This window comes from Leguminivora glycinivorella, chromosome 18 (genome assembly GCF_023078275.1).
Source record: "Leguminivora glycinivorella isolate SPB_JAAS2020 chromosome 18, LegGlyc_1.1, whole genome shotgun sequence".
In the NCBI taxonomy this organism is placed as follows: Eukaryota; Metazoa; Arthropoda; class Insecta; order Lepidoptera; family Tortricidae; genus Leguminivora; species Leguminivora glycinivorella.
The window spans coordinates 8,873,506-8,892,590 of record NC_062988.1 but is presented as its reverse complement, the minus strand read 5'-3'; the positions used below and the strand labels follow the sequence as shown (position 1 = coordinate 8,892,590).

At 38.8% G+C, this 19,085-nt stretch overlaps 1 protein-coding gene across 1 annotated transcript; it reads left to right on the top strand.

The window, feature by feature from the left end:
* The first annotated feature begins 157 nt into the window (after positions 1-157).
* On the top strand, positions 158-19,030 carry LOC125235988 (DNA-directed RNA polymerase III subunit RPC3). Its single transcript, XM_048142659.1, has 11 exons — positions 158-470; positions 620-744; positions 1,143-1,272; positions 2,981-3,185; positions 3,774-3,866; positions 4,774-4,935; positions 5,588-5,741; positions 8,376-8,496; positions 9,397-9,468; positions 17,758-17,925; positions 18,719-19,030. Exons 1-11 carry the CDS (start codon positions 324-326, stop codon positions 18,854-18,856), a joined length of 1,515 nt encoding a protein of 504 aa, XP_047998616.1. The 5' UTR covers positions 158-323; the 3' UTR covers positions 18,857-19,030.
* The last annotated feature ends 55 nt before the right edge of the window (positions 19,031-19,085 follow it).

Below are 19,085 nucleotides of genomic sequence, written 5' to 3'. Positions count from 1 at the left end.
ATGAATGATGCCTTTATTTATTTCCCAAGGAAAAAATAAATAAAAGCAGACGTTTTCATGCTCCAATGCATTCTCAGATTAAATTACAATGATGAGATAAAATTATAAAAGATTGGACCGAATCGCTACTGTCATGTCATTGTCAGTATGGAAGGGATGGCACATGTCAAAAACGAATAAACATGTTCGGCATTGGAAAAAAACATTAGAATTTTATTTTATCTAGGAATACTATTACCTTTTAGTCGATATAATTAATGACCAAACTTATTATTACATAAAGTATAGAAATATCTGGATAATAGCATCCGGGTAAATACATAATGTCTCACCAACTCGGTCGAGTAGTTTCCGAGATTCTTCTTCGATATTACGGTGAAATAGTGCAGCAGGTCGGCAACGACCTATTTGCGTATGGAAGCCGGCCTCTCGCTGTGATAACTCGGAGCACAGGATTGCCTAGATCGCAGGTATTTCGATGTTTTTAATTATTAATTAGAGGTTATGTTGACGTGAGATAAGTTACTTAGCCTTACTTACCTGTGTTGTTGATATATTATACTTATGCCATATAGATTATGAAATATTATAAATGCAAATTATTATAATATTTTTCCAGGTTGTTGAAAGTCTCCGAACCCTAGTGAAGTATGATCTGGCTTCCTATGAGCCAGCAGCTAACGAAATTATTGCAGACTACAAGCTCATCCCTGAGAATGTGCTTCTTCTCATTAGATATCCTAGGTAAATATTCTTCTCTTTATGTGCTATTATTAGAGCTTTTTTGTTTACTTTAATATGAGGTAGATTATTTATAAATCTCTTATAGGTATGTGGTTTTCAATGTCTACAGGATCCTTAAGGATCAAATGTATTATCATTTTTTCATTCCAACAGAATTATTGATAAGGATTACCATTTTGCACATACTACATAATATAGTTATCAAAAAATTGTGAATACATAATGCATACAATCATGCCTGTAAAATACAAAATACAAAATCATTTATTCAGCAAATAGGCCACGGGGGCACTTTTACATGTCAACATTACAGAGTATTCATTAAAGTTAAACAAATGAAATTAATAGAAATATTAACTAACTACTACAATTATTAAAAAAAAGTGTATTCTATCTAGGTATCTGCTGCAGATGAAGACCAAGTACGGCAGCGAGGCGGAGCTGCTGGTGGAAGAGCTGCTGCAGCTGGCCACCGCCACGGCCCACATGCTGCTCTTCACTATCGCCACCAAATACAAGGATGATAAGGTGTGCCAGAATTTTTGCCCAAAAAATCTAAAATATACAACAGGTTTCTACTTAAACACATTTTTGTTGTAAAAAAAAACATTGTTATAAATAAATTATAAATAAATAAATATTGGGGACACCTTACACAGATCAACTTAGCCCCAAGCGAAGCAAAGCTTGTACTATGGGTGCTAAGCGATAATATATATACTTATAGATAAATACATTTTTTTTTTTAATTTATTTACTCAAAAAAGGTTACACAGTATTATTCTAATTATAGTATTTTCGCCAAACTTTATGACAGTTTGTTGGCGAAATGCACATGGTTATATACATAGAAAACATCCATGACTCTGGAACAAATATCTGTGCTCATCACACAAATAAATGCCCTTACAATCAAAGATGTCACCTTTATTATAGTGGATATTGGTCCTGTATCTGATATTGCATCAGATAATGTGAAAACACACTTATGGTGGTTTACTTGTTTAGGAGTGATATAAATATTGTTTATTTTAATGAGGGCAAGATAAATAGTATGAGAATTCCTTAACAAGTTTTTGTCTTTCCCCATTGTCTTAGTTTACTACATAACTAAATAATAACTAATGTACATGTACTGTACAATAACAAATCATACATCTAAAATTTGCCTTAGGATCTGAATTCATTACTTACCCCCTTATTCATAAATGTACTCTAAAGTTTGTTTGTCCCTTTCTATCTCACTAATACGTCAGAAAGGGACAAACGAACTTTATCGGCTTGATAACTTTAGTATATGTTTATGAATAAGGGGGTTAGAGTTTAACGGCCTGGCCACGGACTTGGTCTAAGCGGCAAGCGGGGCGGCGCGCGGCGCGGTAGGGAAGCACGGAGCGGGGAGCATGCCACGTACTTCGCAGTCGCGGCAGCGGCATCGAGCGGAGGGGACGGATTCAAAATGGTGTTATCCAAAATTGCTCGTCAGTTTCTCGAAAGCAGCACATATTTCAGGCAGGATATTTTAAATCTGAGAGAAGGAGTACACGAAACTAACAGACGTACACATGGCGAATTTACAATTTTGTATGAAGAACACAGAAAGTACCCGGAGAAATTTTACGAGTACGCCAGAATGAGCATCGAACCCTTCGATTACATATCTCAATACTAAAACAACTATAAAATTCTCAGTATCAAATATTTAAAATAACTAAAAACACTACTCTCTGTATATAATAATTAATGGCACTTACTAGTATGAAAAACAGCCTTTTGGTAACGTCAAAATCACATTCAAAAATCATAAGTTACCCATCTAATATTTCCGGGATAAGCGCTTCCGCGAGTCCATTTCGCGAGCGAATCGTCTAATATTTTTTGGTCGGAAGCGAACCGCCCGATACGTGCCGCTAATATCGCTGGTCGCGCCGCTGTAAGTCGTGGCGTCGTCCACTAGCCCGGTACGTTTGTTTCCCCCGCGCGTCGCACCGCGCGCCGCTGCCGCCCGCCGCTCGACAAAATTCGCGCGCGTTGTCGCCAGCGGCGGTGGTTCGTGGCATCCTAAATGCGTTTTTAGGCTTTTGTTTCTCCCGCTCACCGCTCGCCGCTGCCGCTGCCGCAATTCGCGCGTGTCCGTGGCCAGGCCGTAAGGCTGTAAAAAAGTACCTGTTGCTGCTGCACCAACATTGACTATATGATATATACGAGTATATGAACTTGTGTAATATTGTTGCAGGACAAAAACATATCAATAATAACTCTTAAAGACACATTCGTCAGCTTGGCCACAGCCGGATACATCCAGCAAGCTCCCGTGGCTGAGATGAAGGAAGGTTCAGAAGTGCCGACTCTCACACCGGTGGCGACTATAGTTCCTGAACTTGACAGTAGGGTTCTGCTGCAAGCCATGGCTGCAGGCAGTTTAGCTGATGTTAATGATAGTAAGTATAGACACTATCTGACCATAGACAAATCTAGTTATCTTTAGTATTAGAAATGAAAGTTCAGAAGTGCAGACTCTCACGCCGGTGGCGACTATAGTGCCCGAGCTTGACAGTGGACAAGCCATGGCTGCAGGCAGTTTAGCTGATGTTAATGATAGTGAGTTTTTAGCTACTTTTTGCTTGTAATTTTCTGGAAATCGACATCAATTGTGGCCATTTTGTGTGAATGAGCTAGCACTCAAACGACTGCAGTTCCTTATCCCAGTAATGTCTTCTGAGTGCTAACTCCTTTACAATACTAAAGTACTTTATCCACCATTATTCCAACCACCAACTCTATCCAACATTCCAAATGGGTCATTAATATAAATCAAATCATAGTAACTGAGATATTTGAAATACATACATGGAGCTTGCGATTAAAACGATATTAGGTATTGTGTTCTTTTATTCAACCTTTCAGTAAACACGCTTTTGAATGTTTATTTAATTGTACCAAAAGAGGCATCCATTAATTATGCAAAGGGTTTCAGAGGATTCTATAACTGTGTATGTGCTGTTTCAACTAACTCAACTTTATTGCAGATGTGTACTGGAAGGTGAACTACGACAGATTTCACCTGGACTTCAGAGATGACGTCATGATCAAAGCCATCACACGACGCATTGACGAGAATGGTAAGTAAAAAAAAAAATAAAAAAAAAACATTCAGTCGAATTGAGAACCTCCTCCTTTTTTGAAGTCGGTTAAAAAGTACACGTATTTATTTCAAAAGTACAGGAAGAGAGATGTGTATCACTATGTAAACGGGCATTCGCCGCATTCAGCCCAAGGCAAACAGTTACTACTATGCTACTGCATATACCCTGTAAGTCTAGAGGACATGCACATTGTCGTCCTTTCACAGCACACTGTTGTTCAATTCTGGCAACTTTACTTAGTGGCAGCAACTTAACACTATAACAAAGACATATAGTAACTCCGTATAGACAGCTAAAGTCTAAGAAAAAAAACGTTCCTCAAAACCACACAGAAAAAGGTACGGTGACCTAGATGGCGATACACCTTTGGGGGACGCTCGGCTGAATAGCGCTAATATTAATATTTGACATTTTAATACATCAAGCTAAGAATATGGGCAAAATTGTCAAAACTGAGGTTCAAAAGTTTTAAGCTTGTGTCGAGACATGGCTGTCTATGTACTGTGTTTACACATTTTACTTTGACAGTAACTCTCTATAATACTCGATCCTCTTTGCACTATACGTACTTGAGTAGGGTGTTATTTGGCTATTGTATGTAAGATAATTATTTCTAGAATGACATCCGATGTACTGTGATACCACACCGATATGTTTTTAAATGATCCGCCAATCACATAATTACGTTAATGGGACTAGTAGTCAGTACAGTCAAGTGCAAAAATAAGTATCGAAGAAATCGACTCAAAAATATGGTATTACGCTCTTATTACACCGGACTAAGGTGCTATGGGACATATTTTTGAGTAAGATGTGTACACCCATATTTTTACACTTGACTGTACGTGTACATCTCCATTGATCTGTGTTTTTGTTCTGACAGCGGGCGAGCTCATGCGACTGATGCTAGAACAAATGTACCTCTCATCCCCTCCCTGGGCTGCGGAGTCTAACCCTGCACCAGCCCCTGATCTGCGCGCTTCTTGCCGCCGCATAGACCGGCCACTGTTACAGCAACATCTAGAACACTATACGAGGGTATTAGGTAAGTATTTCTATGGACAGGTTGTGTTTGAATAGTGGACGAGTTTGTACCTAATGATGGAACAGACACCTTACAGCAACATCTGGAACACTACACGAGGGTATTAGGTAAGTGTTTCTATGGACAGGTTGTGTTTGAATTGTGGACGAGTTTGTACCTAATGATGGAACAGATACTTATTGCATCGTGGAATCCTGCTATTGGTGTACGTGTATCTTGTCGTCATATAGACCGACCACCGTTACTGCAACCTTAGTTAGATGCCACCATTTGCATTTTCGCGAAAAAAGATTCAAAATCTTTTTTTTTCCAAATTTGAGCCCTTTCGATCCTACTAGGCAGAAAAAAGCGTCCCAAATTTAATTTTTCCACTTTGTTACTATTTTTCAAACACTTTGTTCAGCGGTTACAAAGAGGAAATTATGCAAAATAATAGAACATTTTGGGATCATTTTTTTGTCTCTCGTTTTTTATCCTAGATCGAAAGAGCTCGTGATTCTGAGTAGGAAAAACATAAAATTTACCTCCTACCTTGAAAAATGTTTTTTGGTGATACTTCTCGCGAAAATGCCCTATATGTAATAGGGCACCACACATTTTACCATTGCGTCGACCTAATAAAAGTTGAAGAAATGTGTTATTTTGTGTGCAGAGGAGAACGGGTGCGGGTTCATCCGCCGCGCGGGCGACGCAGGCGGCGGCGCGTGGGTCGTGCGCGCCGCGCAGGCCGCCGAGCAACTCGCGCACGCGCTACTCGACCACGCTGTTACGGAGAGACTCGGAGACAAGGCTGCTAGGATATTCAGGTATCAAACACATTTCCTTTTTGAAGATTAACATTTAATCACTAGATGGCGCTGTAGCATGACAATGACAACTCACGCACTCGCTTCTAGACCACGCTGTTACTGAGAGAGGCAAGGCAGCTATGATATTTAGTTTATAAACACATTTTCTTTTTATTTATATTTACAAATGTAGTGCGAAAAGGGTTTCCCTCGGAAACGTTTGTATTTGTCATGCTGGTTCAGTCAATGTCAGTACATCTTGTATTGACACTGACAGAAATAGCATGACACGTTCGTACGTTTCCGTAACAATACGAATTCAAATCTTTTCGCACTACATCTGTAGACAATATATACCAAAGAGGATCAAGTATTATAGAGAGTTACTGTCAAAGTAAAATATGTAATCATAGTGCATAGACTGCCATCTCCCGACAAAAGCTTAAAACTTTTAAACCTCAGTTTTGACAATTTGGCCCATATTCTTAGCCTCTCTATGTGTTAAAATGTCAAATATTAATATTAGCGCCATCTAGCCGAGCGTTCCCTAAAGGTGTAACGCCCTCTAGGCCACCGTACCTTATTCTCTATGTTTTTTTAGGTACGTTTTTTTCTTAGACTTTATCCGTCTATACGGAGTTACATATGTCTTTGTATATACCAATCTAATGATTAAATGGATGGTGATAAGCAATAATGTGTCAACCCACAAAAACTAAAAAAATGAGATTTTAATGCCATGTTAAAGCTGGATTTTTAAACTTCTATTTGCAAAAATGACCTTTTCATTTTGAAAATTTTCACTATCCCAAAAGTAAAAAAATAGGTTAACACAAATCCTTTATCGTGTGTTGCCTGTTTTGCATTAATGTGTCAAGAACCTTAACTTATTATAGTAATTGGCAGAAGACATATTTAAATTACAATAATGTGTTATGAGGGTTGACTCAACGATTTTTTTACACTTGACTCATTCTTGCAAAACGCAAAAAATGACATAGTTACCCACTATGAGACTTGAATAATTATTGCAAAATGATATTTTATTCGTTTTTTTATGCTACGACCCGTGTAATAAAACATAAGTCATTATTGTTAAATTATATTCGGGTCATAAATTGTTCGTTTTTGGTGTAAGTACCATGACACTATATTGTAAAATATAACTGTTCATATTAATTTATGTTTGAATAAGTTATGACTTAGTCCATTAGTATATTTTTGCACATGAATGGTAAATTTAGTACGAAATTGAACATTTTAAGTCATGAATATACATATTCGTTATTATAATTTGCAAACATTTTTTACAAGTACGTGTTTATATAAAAATCTAATATAAGCTACTATTTTTTTTATAATTACTAATTACATTAAGACGTGTTAATGTATGCATAAAAATATTGTTTGATTTTTGAATACTTACTGAATGGTAGTTTATTATTTTGTTAAAGATATTTTATGTTTTGTTCTTGTACAAGTCATGAGTTATTCATAATTTAAATGACTTAGTCTATTTCTTAGCGTAAAAAAATATTTTGTTGTATATTTTAGATAAGTAGTTTATTTTTTTTAAAGATGATTATTTGGTTTTTGTAACGATTTTTTGTTGAAAAAGCACAGATAATTTAAATATGTGTCTAGAAATGATCATTACTCTAATAGTTAATTTATAGTATTTTATTCAACAGGCGTTTAAAGGAGGTCAAGAAATATGAGTGGCGTACTTTCCACGAGTATTTTGGAGTCAGTTAAACACCATTGCATACAATACTTTTACAACGACCATGCACTTAGTTTTTAAAAGTTTTTTTTTAATAAGTCTCGCGAAATTCACACTGTTTCCTGTATTGCAAAGGTTTGCACTGTCAGCTCAGCTGCCCAAAGCCTTCCCGCGCACGCACGCAGTATCGTTAATGCAATGCGTTGCCATGATTACAGAACCAAACAATGCGTTTTCAGTTTTTTCGATACGCACAATCCTGTAAATGACGAATAACAGTTCGGGAGTAGAAAAATCATTAAAAGGTTTGATTAATAAATAATGTATTGATTCCTACATACCTAATAATATAAGTGACCATGACTGATATGTTACTTAACACTTATAAAGTTAAAAATATGCATAGGTAGAGTATTTTACAACAACAATTTATGTGCTTTAACATGTTTATTTAAGACTCATAGATATTTTTAAACAATTAGCAAAAGTGGGTTAAGTATCATAACACAGTCTTGAAAAAGTTTGACGTCGTCGAACAATTCGCAATAAAAGAAAAGGGCATTATTTCGTCAAATTGAAGTTTGTTTTGAAATTAAGCTACAATAATCACTACTACTGAACGTATTATAGCTGAAAAACACAACAATCTATATAAAAACAATTTTTTTAAGAGAAACACAAAAAAATGAGAAAAAATCTTTAGACGCCATTTTCTCAAAATGGTTGGCGTGTGGGTTGACACATTGTTGCTTATCAGCATCCAAATATTAACTTTAATCACTAGATGGCGCTGTGGGTATTGCGTTTTTCAGTTCTTTCAAAGTTCCAATTGTAGTTTTTAAGCGAGTCAATTCTTACATTTCTCAGATTTAAATTGTTACATGAAAAAATAATTGATTAGTAATTGATATGTTATTTCACATTTTCAGATTAATTCGCACTAAGAAATACATAGAAGAAGAAGACATACAAAAATACGCCATGCTTCCCAATAAAGAATGTAAAGAGCTCACCTACAAACTGTTAGAGGAACACTTCATAAGCGTACAGGTATGGCTGAAAATAATTTCTTATCCATTCAGTTAGAGATTTAGGGCCGGTTGTATCAAACCGTCTGTCACCGTTAAAGCGTTCGTTAAATTTTATTGCATGGGAAGTTCCATAGACGTCTGCTGCTTGACGATGAAGTGTCTGTCAAATGGGGTTGAAGCAACTGGCCCTAAAACTCACAAATTATAGAAATCTAAAAGTATATAACACCTTTTATAATTGTGTTTATTTTTAAGTGGTTATATTTATAACACTTTAAGTTCTCGCGCTTTGTACACATATTTAAAGTCACACACAGGTCGAACGCGATTAATTAACATTATTTTTACCTTTTTTCCCAACGTTTCGGCCAGGTTACACTGGCCGGGTCTTCCGCGACCACGGCCAGTGCAACCTGGCCGAAACGTTGGGAAAAAAGGTAAAAATAATGTTAATTAATCGCGTTGGACCTGTGTGTGACTTTAAATATGGTTATATTTAGTTGTAATTTAGTTTAGTTTTGTTTAGTTATTTCTAAGTATTTTTTAAGTTTTATATTGTTATTTAAAGGATATAATCACTCATTTGACATAATTAACATTTGGTATAACTACAAAATATCTACTTTTATTTTGTATAACCATAATTTCGTATAACACTTATTTATAATAACCGTATATGGTATATGGTATAACTGTCGATTGATATACGACTAGTATATGTATAACACCTCATTAATGTTTATATATGGAGTAATAGCGAAATGCTGGCGACCTGTCATTGAAAAAGAGCTGGAGTCATTTAAAAATGTACACAGATATTGTAGTACCAACAATATCTGTGTACATTTTTAAATGACTCCAGCGCCCTCTGTGTCAAACATGACACGAGAATAAATTGAATAATTATCTATTATTCCAGCCCATGCGAAAAGCGGCATCTGCCGGTGGCATGGCGAAGGCGATCTACCTTTATCACATCGATTTGCATGACGTGAGTATAACAAAATGCCAATAATTCTATAAAATAAAATGCGCCTTGACATTACTCTTCGCCACAGACTAGCCAAAGGCAAAGACGTGACGATGGAGTGAGCTCACCCAGAAGATGCCTTTTACACTTGATTTGAAGGTTGCCGGGCTGCTTGATTTTTCTGTTTGGTTACATGGTTAACTGATACAGAATGCAATGACGCATTAAGTTCGCCATTCACTTGTTTAAAATAAATGAATAATAAAATGAGATGAATACTTAATACGAGTACTAATTATAAAACTATTGCTTTAACTACTTCGGCAATTTCATCTCAGTTGTAAATCTCTCAGCAAAAGGGAATGTACAAGTTTCTAATGGGGTGGCAACGCGCATGTGACACTCTTTGAGTTGCAGGCGTCCATAGGTACGGTGACCGCTTTCCATCAGGCGGGCCGTTTGCCACCGACATAGTATAAAAAAAAATCTAAGCAATAAGGGCCCATTTAGACGGCACGTGAACTCGCATACGAGTTTTATTATATTGGTGTAGTAGATTGTATGTAACCTTAACAGCCCACAATACCGTTACCGTTACCGTTAAGTGACTACACCAGCCAGCAGTTCTGCAGCAAGGACTCGGAGGCGATGGCCACGAAAGGGAGGAAGGGACAGAGGGGTGCATCGAGCCTGCTCGGATGCACGCGCACGCATGACCCAGGTAGTCGATCAGAGGCGTATGATGCAGGACGCTAACAACCTCCGTCCAGACGAGCCTGTGTCAAACCAGGACGAGCATCCGGGCTTGCTCGAGCTCTCCTACCGTCTTCTGCCGCCCCTCCATGGGCAGCGGACCCTCCTGCCCGAGACACCGGTGAGCCAATGTTACGGGTGGGGAGTGTAGGGCTTGTGCAGTCAATGGGAATGGGAGTGACGGGAGTAGAAGAACCAGACCGAATACCAGCATCGTGCCCAGTGTGAAGGAAGATAGATAAATACTTGTGTAAATATGTACGAAAGGATAGTGACTGCGATTGAGTTGCGTTCATTGCTTTAGATAGTAGTATAATAAGTATAGCCAGTTTTAATTTTCACGTGAAACGATCAATCGCTACCAATTTTGCTATCGCTAGGTTCGTAGCCATCATCATCAGATATCATATGTATGTACTTTTCGATTCACTAGAAATGTTGTTATCGCTAGGTTCGTAGCCGCCATCATCAGATATCATAATATGTAAGTACTTTTCGTTTCACTAGAAATTTTGTCATCGCTAGGTTTGTAGCCATCATCATCAGATATCATCATATCAACTTTTCGATTGACTTGTCTTCAAGGAGTATTTTAAGATGAGGATTTTCTTAGTGTCTTTAATGTCACTATGCAGTCCTTGTGAGGTCCTTAACTATGAGGGTGCGACATCAAGCTGTCTTGTGCCTTTTCCGCGCTCTTACGCGACATCGTCGAACTCGCTTGCGCGTGTCTTCGGCGCATGTTAGATAGGTTATCCATATCGTCGGTGATCCTTGTCTATGATATCCTGAAGTACTTCCCACAGTAGTTATTTTATTCCAAAGAGGGTGCGCTGCATGTTGATTAATTGAGAATTTGGAAGTAGGTAATAGAGAAAAGTTCAATGGAGGAAAATCTCTTGTCACTTCGTACTAAGTGTACGTATTTACTTTAGACACTTATATATAATAGACAAAACAAACACAATAAAAAAGACAAAATATTTGTACTTCAAACATCCAGCACTGCACATTAAACAGTAGGTATCAATAGTCACCATAGCACTCAACACCGTAATTATATAAGGTTAAGGTTCATTGCACTTATTTCTTACGTTTATTAGGCTTTCCACGGAAAAATTGTTTACACTTTCCCTAAAACTTATAGGAAACCACCAAGTCAACGAATCAACAAAACTGAATTTCAGTACTGCACTTAGCACAACACTGACACTTTTAGAAGAAGAAAAGAACAACGTAGAACATGGTTATCACTTTTTTTTATATAGAACACTACCACTTTAATAGTAAATACTTATAAATTGGATCAGACAGTTTCATTGTCAGTCATAAGTCTGCTTTGGTGGTTAACATGCCAAAGACAAATATTCTTTTCTTGTTTCGGCAGCTAATCGTGTAACTCCAATTTATGTGTAAATCTTGATGATTCTCGCTTCACACGGTTGCAAGTTGCAATTCATGTCATAATACTCTAAAAATAATTTCAAAGTGCGTTTTTATGTTGAGGTATTCTAAGTGTCTACCATATTATTGTGTAGGTGTTGCATTCTTCTTCTGCGCCATGGTAAAAGGTAAAAGTCAAACGTCGCAGGTCTACAGTTGCATCTTTCTGGCGTGGCGTGTACTTGTTTGATGGACGCGTGGTGATCGGTAACCCGATTTCAGCGAAGCAAGAATTTTGTAGACAAGGGACAATAGCGCAGGCAAGCCAACGAAGGGTCCAAATTCGTAGAGTTGTATTTGATACATTGCCAGGCCCCTTGTTTGCCAGATTTTAAAATTAAAATTAAAATTAAAATTTATTTATTTCAAGTAACACAACTCATAATTTACAATAAAATATAACAAATACACAGACACAACACACATACTAAAAAGTCAAGCAGCTGTGATTGACACACTGATAGGATAACCCTTATCTATAGTTATTCCTCACTGTGTCAACCACAGGTGCATGAAGCCCACAACAAAATGCGACATAAGGGCAAAACCTGTTCGCAATCATTGACATGACGCTGTTGGAGCTGGAGCGCACACGCCGCACCAGAGATGCAGCCCGCAGGCGCATAGTAGCTTTAAAACATGCCACACGCGCCTCCGCGAACATCCCCGATGCGCTGCAGTATCGCGGCAGCCCCATCAGCGCCCTAAATGCATTATTATATTGTACTTGTAGGGCCTTATACGATTTAAGATTGAACTTTCGCCATAGACTGCAGGTATAAAATGTTGTACAAAAAGCTCTAAACAACGTCACTTTACTGTCATTTGAACACCGAGCAAATCTTCGTGCAATCATATTAGCTCTGATCGACAAGGCCCTACGTTCCCGCTCTATGTCATCATCGTCCTTGAGGTCGGACCTAACTATATGACCTAAATATTTGTACTGGTATACTCTTTTTAAGGCAACCGCGTTAAGTCTAATAGGTGGTATCAATGACGGAATTTTAGACTCGACCCCAAAAACCATGTACTGACTTTTCTCAACATTATACTTAAGTCCGTGCGAGTGAGAATACTCTTCACATACCTTCAGTAACCTTCTGATGCCACAAACTGACGCACTCAACAGCACCATGTCGTCTGCATAACTCAAATTGTTCACATTAACCCCATCTATATGACAGCCGGCATGCATGGTGCTGAGCGCTACAATAAGGTCATTCATATACAGGTTGAAAAGTGATGGTGAGCTTAATCCCCCCTGTCTCACTCCACACCTCAACCTGTACGGCTCAGACAATGTACCTGCCCATTTCACGTTGTTGATCTGGTTTCCATACCAATATCTGAATATACTTATAAGATCAGGCGCTAAGTTAATTCCCTCTAGTTTCTTCCAAAGCAATTCGTAGGAAACCAGATCAAACGCTTTCGATAAATCAAGGTAACAAGCATAGACCGGAGTATTCCTATCAACATAGTACGCGGCAGTATGCTTAAGGCACAGGATAGCGCTTTCAGTTGACAGCCCAGGCCTAAACCCGAACTGGTTGTCATGCAACGAAAGGTTTTTACTCAACTGTACATTAAGCACACCGTCCAGTACCTTTGCAATAACAGTAGCAAGAGATATTGGTCTATAGTTCGATTTACTAGTTAGGTCTCCGGTCTTGTTTTTCACTACTGGTATTACAAGGGTTCTTATTAAGTCACTTGGCAGGTACGAATGGGATATACAGAGAGAATAAAACAATGCAAGTACACGTGAAATATGACACCCAGCATAGCGTAGATGTTCCACACTGAGGCCATCATGGCCAGGCGACTTACCACCAGACATAGCATGTATAGACTTAGCTACGTCTGAGGCCGATATCCGCGTCGCTCGCCTCTCCATAATGCCCCCCGTGCTCCCCCTCTCACATGCAGGTGCTATGCTAGGTTGCACAGTAAAGTGATCTCTAAAGATGTTAGCTATGACCCCGTGATCTGTTACCCCCTCCACACCCGCTGGCGGGCCAGACCTCACATTTAACCTGCCCGTCGACTTCCAAAATGCCTTAAAATCCTTTTTAGAGTGATGCGATGCTATCATGTCCATTTGTATTTGATTTTGATGGTCTTGGCACCATTTTAGTCGGGACTTAAATATACGTTTACTTTCACACATGTTAGTATATTCAGTGCCCACCAAAGGTTTGCCATTAGACACCCATTCAATAAATGCTTGTCTCGCCCGCCAGTGAGCGTCCTTCACGTGCCTATTCCAACCGACTATACGATGCTTGTTACTTTTATTATGTCTTACATTTTCCTTACTGACTATGGCAGACTGGCTAAGCGCCGTCACAATGTCTCGGTACATGTTATCCAAAATTATTTTATGACCAGGGTCACTACAACATTTGTCACCACAATTAATGAAATTGGTAGGAAAATTAATATTTCTTAACCTGTTATGACATTCTTTTGTGTACATCGCAATCTGTTCATTTGTTCTCTCCCCCCATAATGCGCAGTTAGTGATTTTAAGCGGCGCAGCAGTTAATCTAGGGGTTAATATACCTATATTACATTCTAATATGAGGGGAAAGTGGTCGGACCAGACTACGTCATACTTGACATGTACATTACGAACAGAACTTAAAGCCGATTGTGTCACGATACAGTGGTCCAGCCAGCGCCTAGACCCGTGCGCCTCACTGATAAAAGTGTAGGTATCAGATGAAAGTCCTAATCTGTTTATATCAACGCACACCCAACTCTGTTCATCGCAATAGTTACTTAGTTCAGTGAAAAATAGCTCACCTGGATGCGCGTTAAAGTCTCCCAGGATATAAACAGATTCCACTTCACATTCATCTACTATTGCACTCACCGCACTAAGGCAATCCGTGAACTCAGGTAAGTTATCTGTACAATCCGTGGGCATATACACACAGACAACTATAAACGGCCGATCGTTAGACACTATTTTAACCGCACATACGCGTGGATTACTACACTGTAGCACAGATACACTTTGAAACAGATTACTCCGCCACAGAAGCGCCACTCCGCCGTACGGCCGCCCTTTCAGCATACCACTAGATGTATCCACCGCCGATGTTCCAGTAAACGAGTAATCGCTGCTAATATTACCTAAATATGATATTTCATTCGGTAATAGCCACGTTTCTTGTAAGGCGATTATATCGTAGAATTTACAAAGTTGTTTAACATAATTAATTGATCGTTTGACACTTTTACAGTTAAAAGTAGTTACTTAATTTTATGTTGTGTTGTTCCATTATTATTTATACATATAGTTACATGCCGCCTTCAGTTGCACCTCTGTTCGTGTTCGCATATCTGTGCTTGAAATGCACAAAACGCCTAAAAACAATGTCTTTAGGCCACAGACTAGTGTCGAGAAATAATGGTAATTTACTCTCGCATACAAAAAATTTGAAAGCTTTATGATTTTGTTTCTTTTTCATTATGATTTTTTCTAACGATACACTTTCATGAGTTTTTGTTTTGATATAATCGATTATGTCATTCTCGTTTGTATCCTGGTGTATTTTGGATATAAAAATAGGAATGCATTTCTCAGCCGCTCTGAACTTGCTGTTGATATCACAAGTAGCCGTTCCCACCTGTCCATTAAAGCGACCAGAAGATTTTCTTTTACGATAGGTAACAGTTTTCCATTTATCCTCCTCTTTACCATGCACGCCCTCATTGCTTGGGTCAATGTTACTTATCGCGGTGTTTTGTGTGCCGGAGGCAAAACAGCTGATCTCCTGACTTCCCGTCATTTGAGGCGGACCGGTTTCGATATGTGTCATTTTATTTTCCTTGTACGTCACGCCAGCCAGTATACTAAACGTATTAGTAGATTTAGATATATGTTGTTCATTTTGTGGCGAGTATTTTTTTACAAAATATTTGGTTTTTGTTTTATGGTCGGCAGTTATTGTACCAAGAAATGTGTTGTTATTGGTCGACGGGACAAGTTCACAATACGCTTTTAATTGTATTCATCTTTGGAATGTCGCTAAGTTTTTATAAACAAAAATGTATCCATAAATATTGCCGCAACAGCGTGGCGTCAACGTTTGGTCGGCAGATGTCATTAACTGGTGTTCAATTTTATTTCCTTTGTATTGATTGCCACATTTCTTTGCCAAAGATAACCCGGGCTAAACACAAACCAATTAATCATAACTGTACAACAAATCGAGACAATTACTAGCTCATATTTGATGAACATAGTATGCAATTCATAAGTAATAGTATAGGGCTTGTGCCGTCGCTAAGTTAACATACATACATAGGTTCAAACTTATAGATATTTGTCGTATGTCCGTTGTTGTAAGGTCGTTCGGACGAAGTTTCTATTAACACCTTGTCTGATCTGTGCGCGAAGAGTAACCTAAGGGCTAATGGTCCCTGTGTATTCCATAGGCATAATTAAGTGATATGGCTAGGGATAATAAGAAAAACTAGATTTGTTCTCTGTTCACAAAAAACAGGATTATGGCGATTACAAGGCAACCTAGCGAGGGCCTGGTCTACCTGGACCATAAGTAATTTATTTATCCATTGAATCAATGCCGACCATGCAAAATATAAGCAAACAAGGAAACATAGAACGGCCCTTAGCTTTTACTTCCTCTGTCGTTAATCAATCAATCAATATCATTTACTGCAAACCATGGTATTACATTACAGGTGCCACAATATGAAGGAGGTCGCATGGCACCCCGGTAGGCCATGGCAATATTGGCTACTTATTATACATTAATTATATACCAAATGATATCTAGTTTGTTCCTAAATTTGCTATAACTACACTGGCTACACACATTATTACATTGTAACATTCTAAGTTTAGAAATTGTATTTAATTTCGATGTAGATCGTCCTGCCTGAATTCTTTTTCTAATAACACGGATTTGAGTTTGTTGGCGAAGATATTATTTTTCTGTATTGACTTTATTTCATTAGATAACTTATTGTTTCATTAGGTAACGTATTGCTAATTAGGCCAATTAAAGGTCCCACTGTTCACCTAAATGTGGTTGCAGGACTTCGAGTTGAACATAATATACATATACATGATAACGCACTTAGCAACCCATTGAGATGGCAGCTCACTGGGTTACATTTACGAACCTACCTACAGTTCAGCTACCAATTATGTCCTAAAATGATGATGATGAGGTATATAATTGAAATAAATTATGTATTTAATCAGCCTCGTTACCTAATTCAACTTATACGTGCTAAAAGCCAACGCTGTCTCTCAGGTTGCTGTATGTAGGCTGTAGATTAAAGCTGGCTAAATTAAAGTCTCACTACTAGAACTAATGATTTGAATTGTCGTACTAAGAACCAACTCTGGCTAGATATAAAAATGAAGCGAACAGGAAAAGCGTCGTTACAGGATCACACGTCACGCGTAATACATCCTAATCAATCGCTTAAATACTAGGTATACCTATATAGAGTTATTAGGCATGGGCCCTGGGACACTGGTTTTAGTGCACCTAGGATGTTGATGCCTGTAACACAGATGGAACGAGCTCACCAATTTGGCCATTGTAGAGGCGGAGCTGACCGCAGTCACTGCGCATCGGCGTTGGATCGTAGGCGCCGCAGCGCCGCCGCGCTAGCGCAGGATGATGATGGAGACGAAAACCACACGCACTTGATTTAATTCGTTACTAGTAACATATTGCACTATTACGGGTATTCTTTATCACTATCCCGAGAAAATACAAACACTAATTATTACAAAACGTTAAGGATCGAACTTGGACCGTCGGTCGGTCAGTTTGCCTGCGGCGTTATCGCGGGCTCTCTTTTGTTCTGGCGGCCGGGATTTTACAGCCTTTAAGGGACAAGGATGCGTCCGTCCTCGACGGCGTGTCGAACGGAACTCCCGTATGTAACCTTAACAGCCCACAATGTAACTAAAATCGCATAAGAATTCACACGCCGTCTAAATCACAAAATCAGGCCTAAGGCCTAGGTATCATTGTGTAGTCACTATTACACTAAAGATTAAATACGCATCTTAGGCTGATGGTCACGTCAGTTTGAATTTAATAATAATTCCGACAGGTGGCGCTAACATGTATGGAGATGTGCTACCGCGCGCTCCACAACGTGATCCGTCGCGCTTCGCACGAGCGTAGCCTGCACGCGCGGCTGTTAGACAAGCGGCGCCGCGTGCGGAGCATAGTTCATGGAATGCGAGCGCGCGGTGAATCAGAAGCCAACATCGACGATGTAAGTTTAATACACAGTAAGAGCGAGACAGATGTATGAGACACATACTAACATGTATCGCACGAGCGTAGCCTGCACGCGCGGCTGCTAGACAAGCGGCGCCGCATGCGGAGCATAGTGTACAGGATGCGAGCGCGCGGTGAATCGACGATGTAAGTTTGAAATTTTGCCGACGAAAATTTAATAAAAGTGTCACAAATTGACGATAGATGTCGCGGCTAATAAAAAAAGTCGCCTCTCTTGTGACGTCTTGTGTCAATAAGTAGTTGATATCGCTACTCGACGCTAGATGTCACCTGTAAATTAATAGGTAATGGTTTTTCTATAAAAACATATGGGGGTGAGCGCTCAATTTTTTCTTATCTCTATGATTTGACTGAATAAAATTGCTGCTTTGATGAATATTTCAATTGCGATTATGTTAAATAAAAAACCTTGATGTTTTGATATCATAGCATTATATTTTTTCTCAATCTTTCAAATATATTGTTCTACAATAAACATTTTATGGATGGCATATTTTCTATCCATATATGTAGTATTTTTTTTCCAAAATATTCAACATGTGTCAAGTCCCCATTTCTTTCATAAATATTCATCTAGTTTTCTAGCACTACATAATTCTTGGCGCATTACGTCAGAAACCGGTCGTTATCTATAGACTATAATCGCCCGCTTGTATGGCGAGAACCCGCCTAGCGGGCATCAGCAAAGTTTACTGGTAGGCACTCACCAGGCGGGTTCTTGGTTGCGAAAATAAGAATATTTTTACACTTCCCTGTAATAATTCCAGGTGGAGGAAACCATAACGCCGCCGGAGCACCTGGTGCTGCAAGGCGTGGAGAAGCGGCTGAAACAGCTGAGTGTCGCGGAGCTCGAGCTGGACAAGTCGCTCTTCATACTCAAGTGGTACCTCTCCTACTCCAACTGACACTAGTCATGTTGTTCTATAAGTGTCAGTGTAGCTGGGCGTTTTCCATAATATCGAATTTCACCAGATCTGCGGGCCGATTTTTGAATCTCACGCGTTCGAATTCAGAAAATTGTCACTTAAAATAATAAGCCAGTCACCGTTTTCAACCGGTATTTTAGTGACAAAATCCCGTATGCGAGATTCAAAAATCGCCCTCCTGGACGTGTCTGGGCTCATTCTTCTCAGA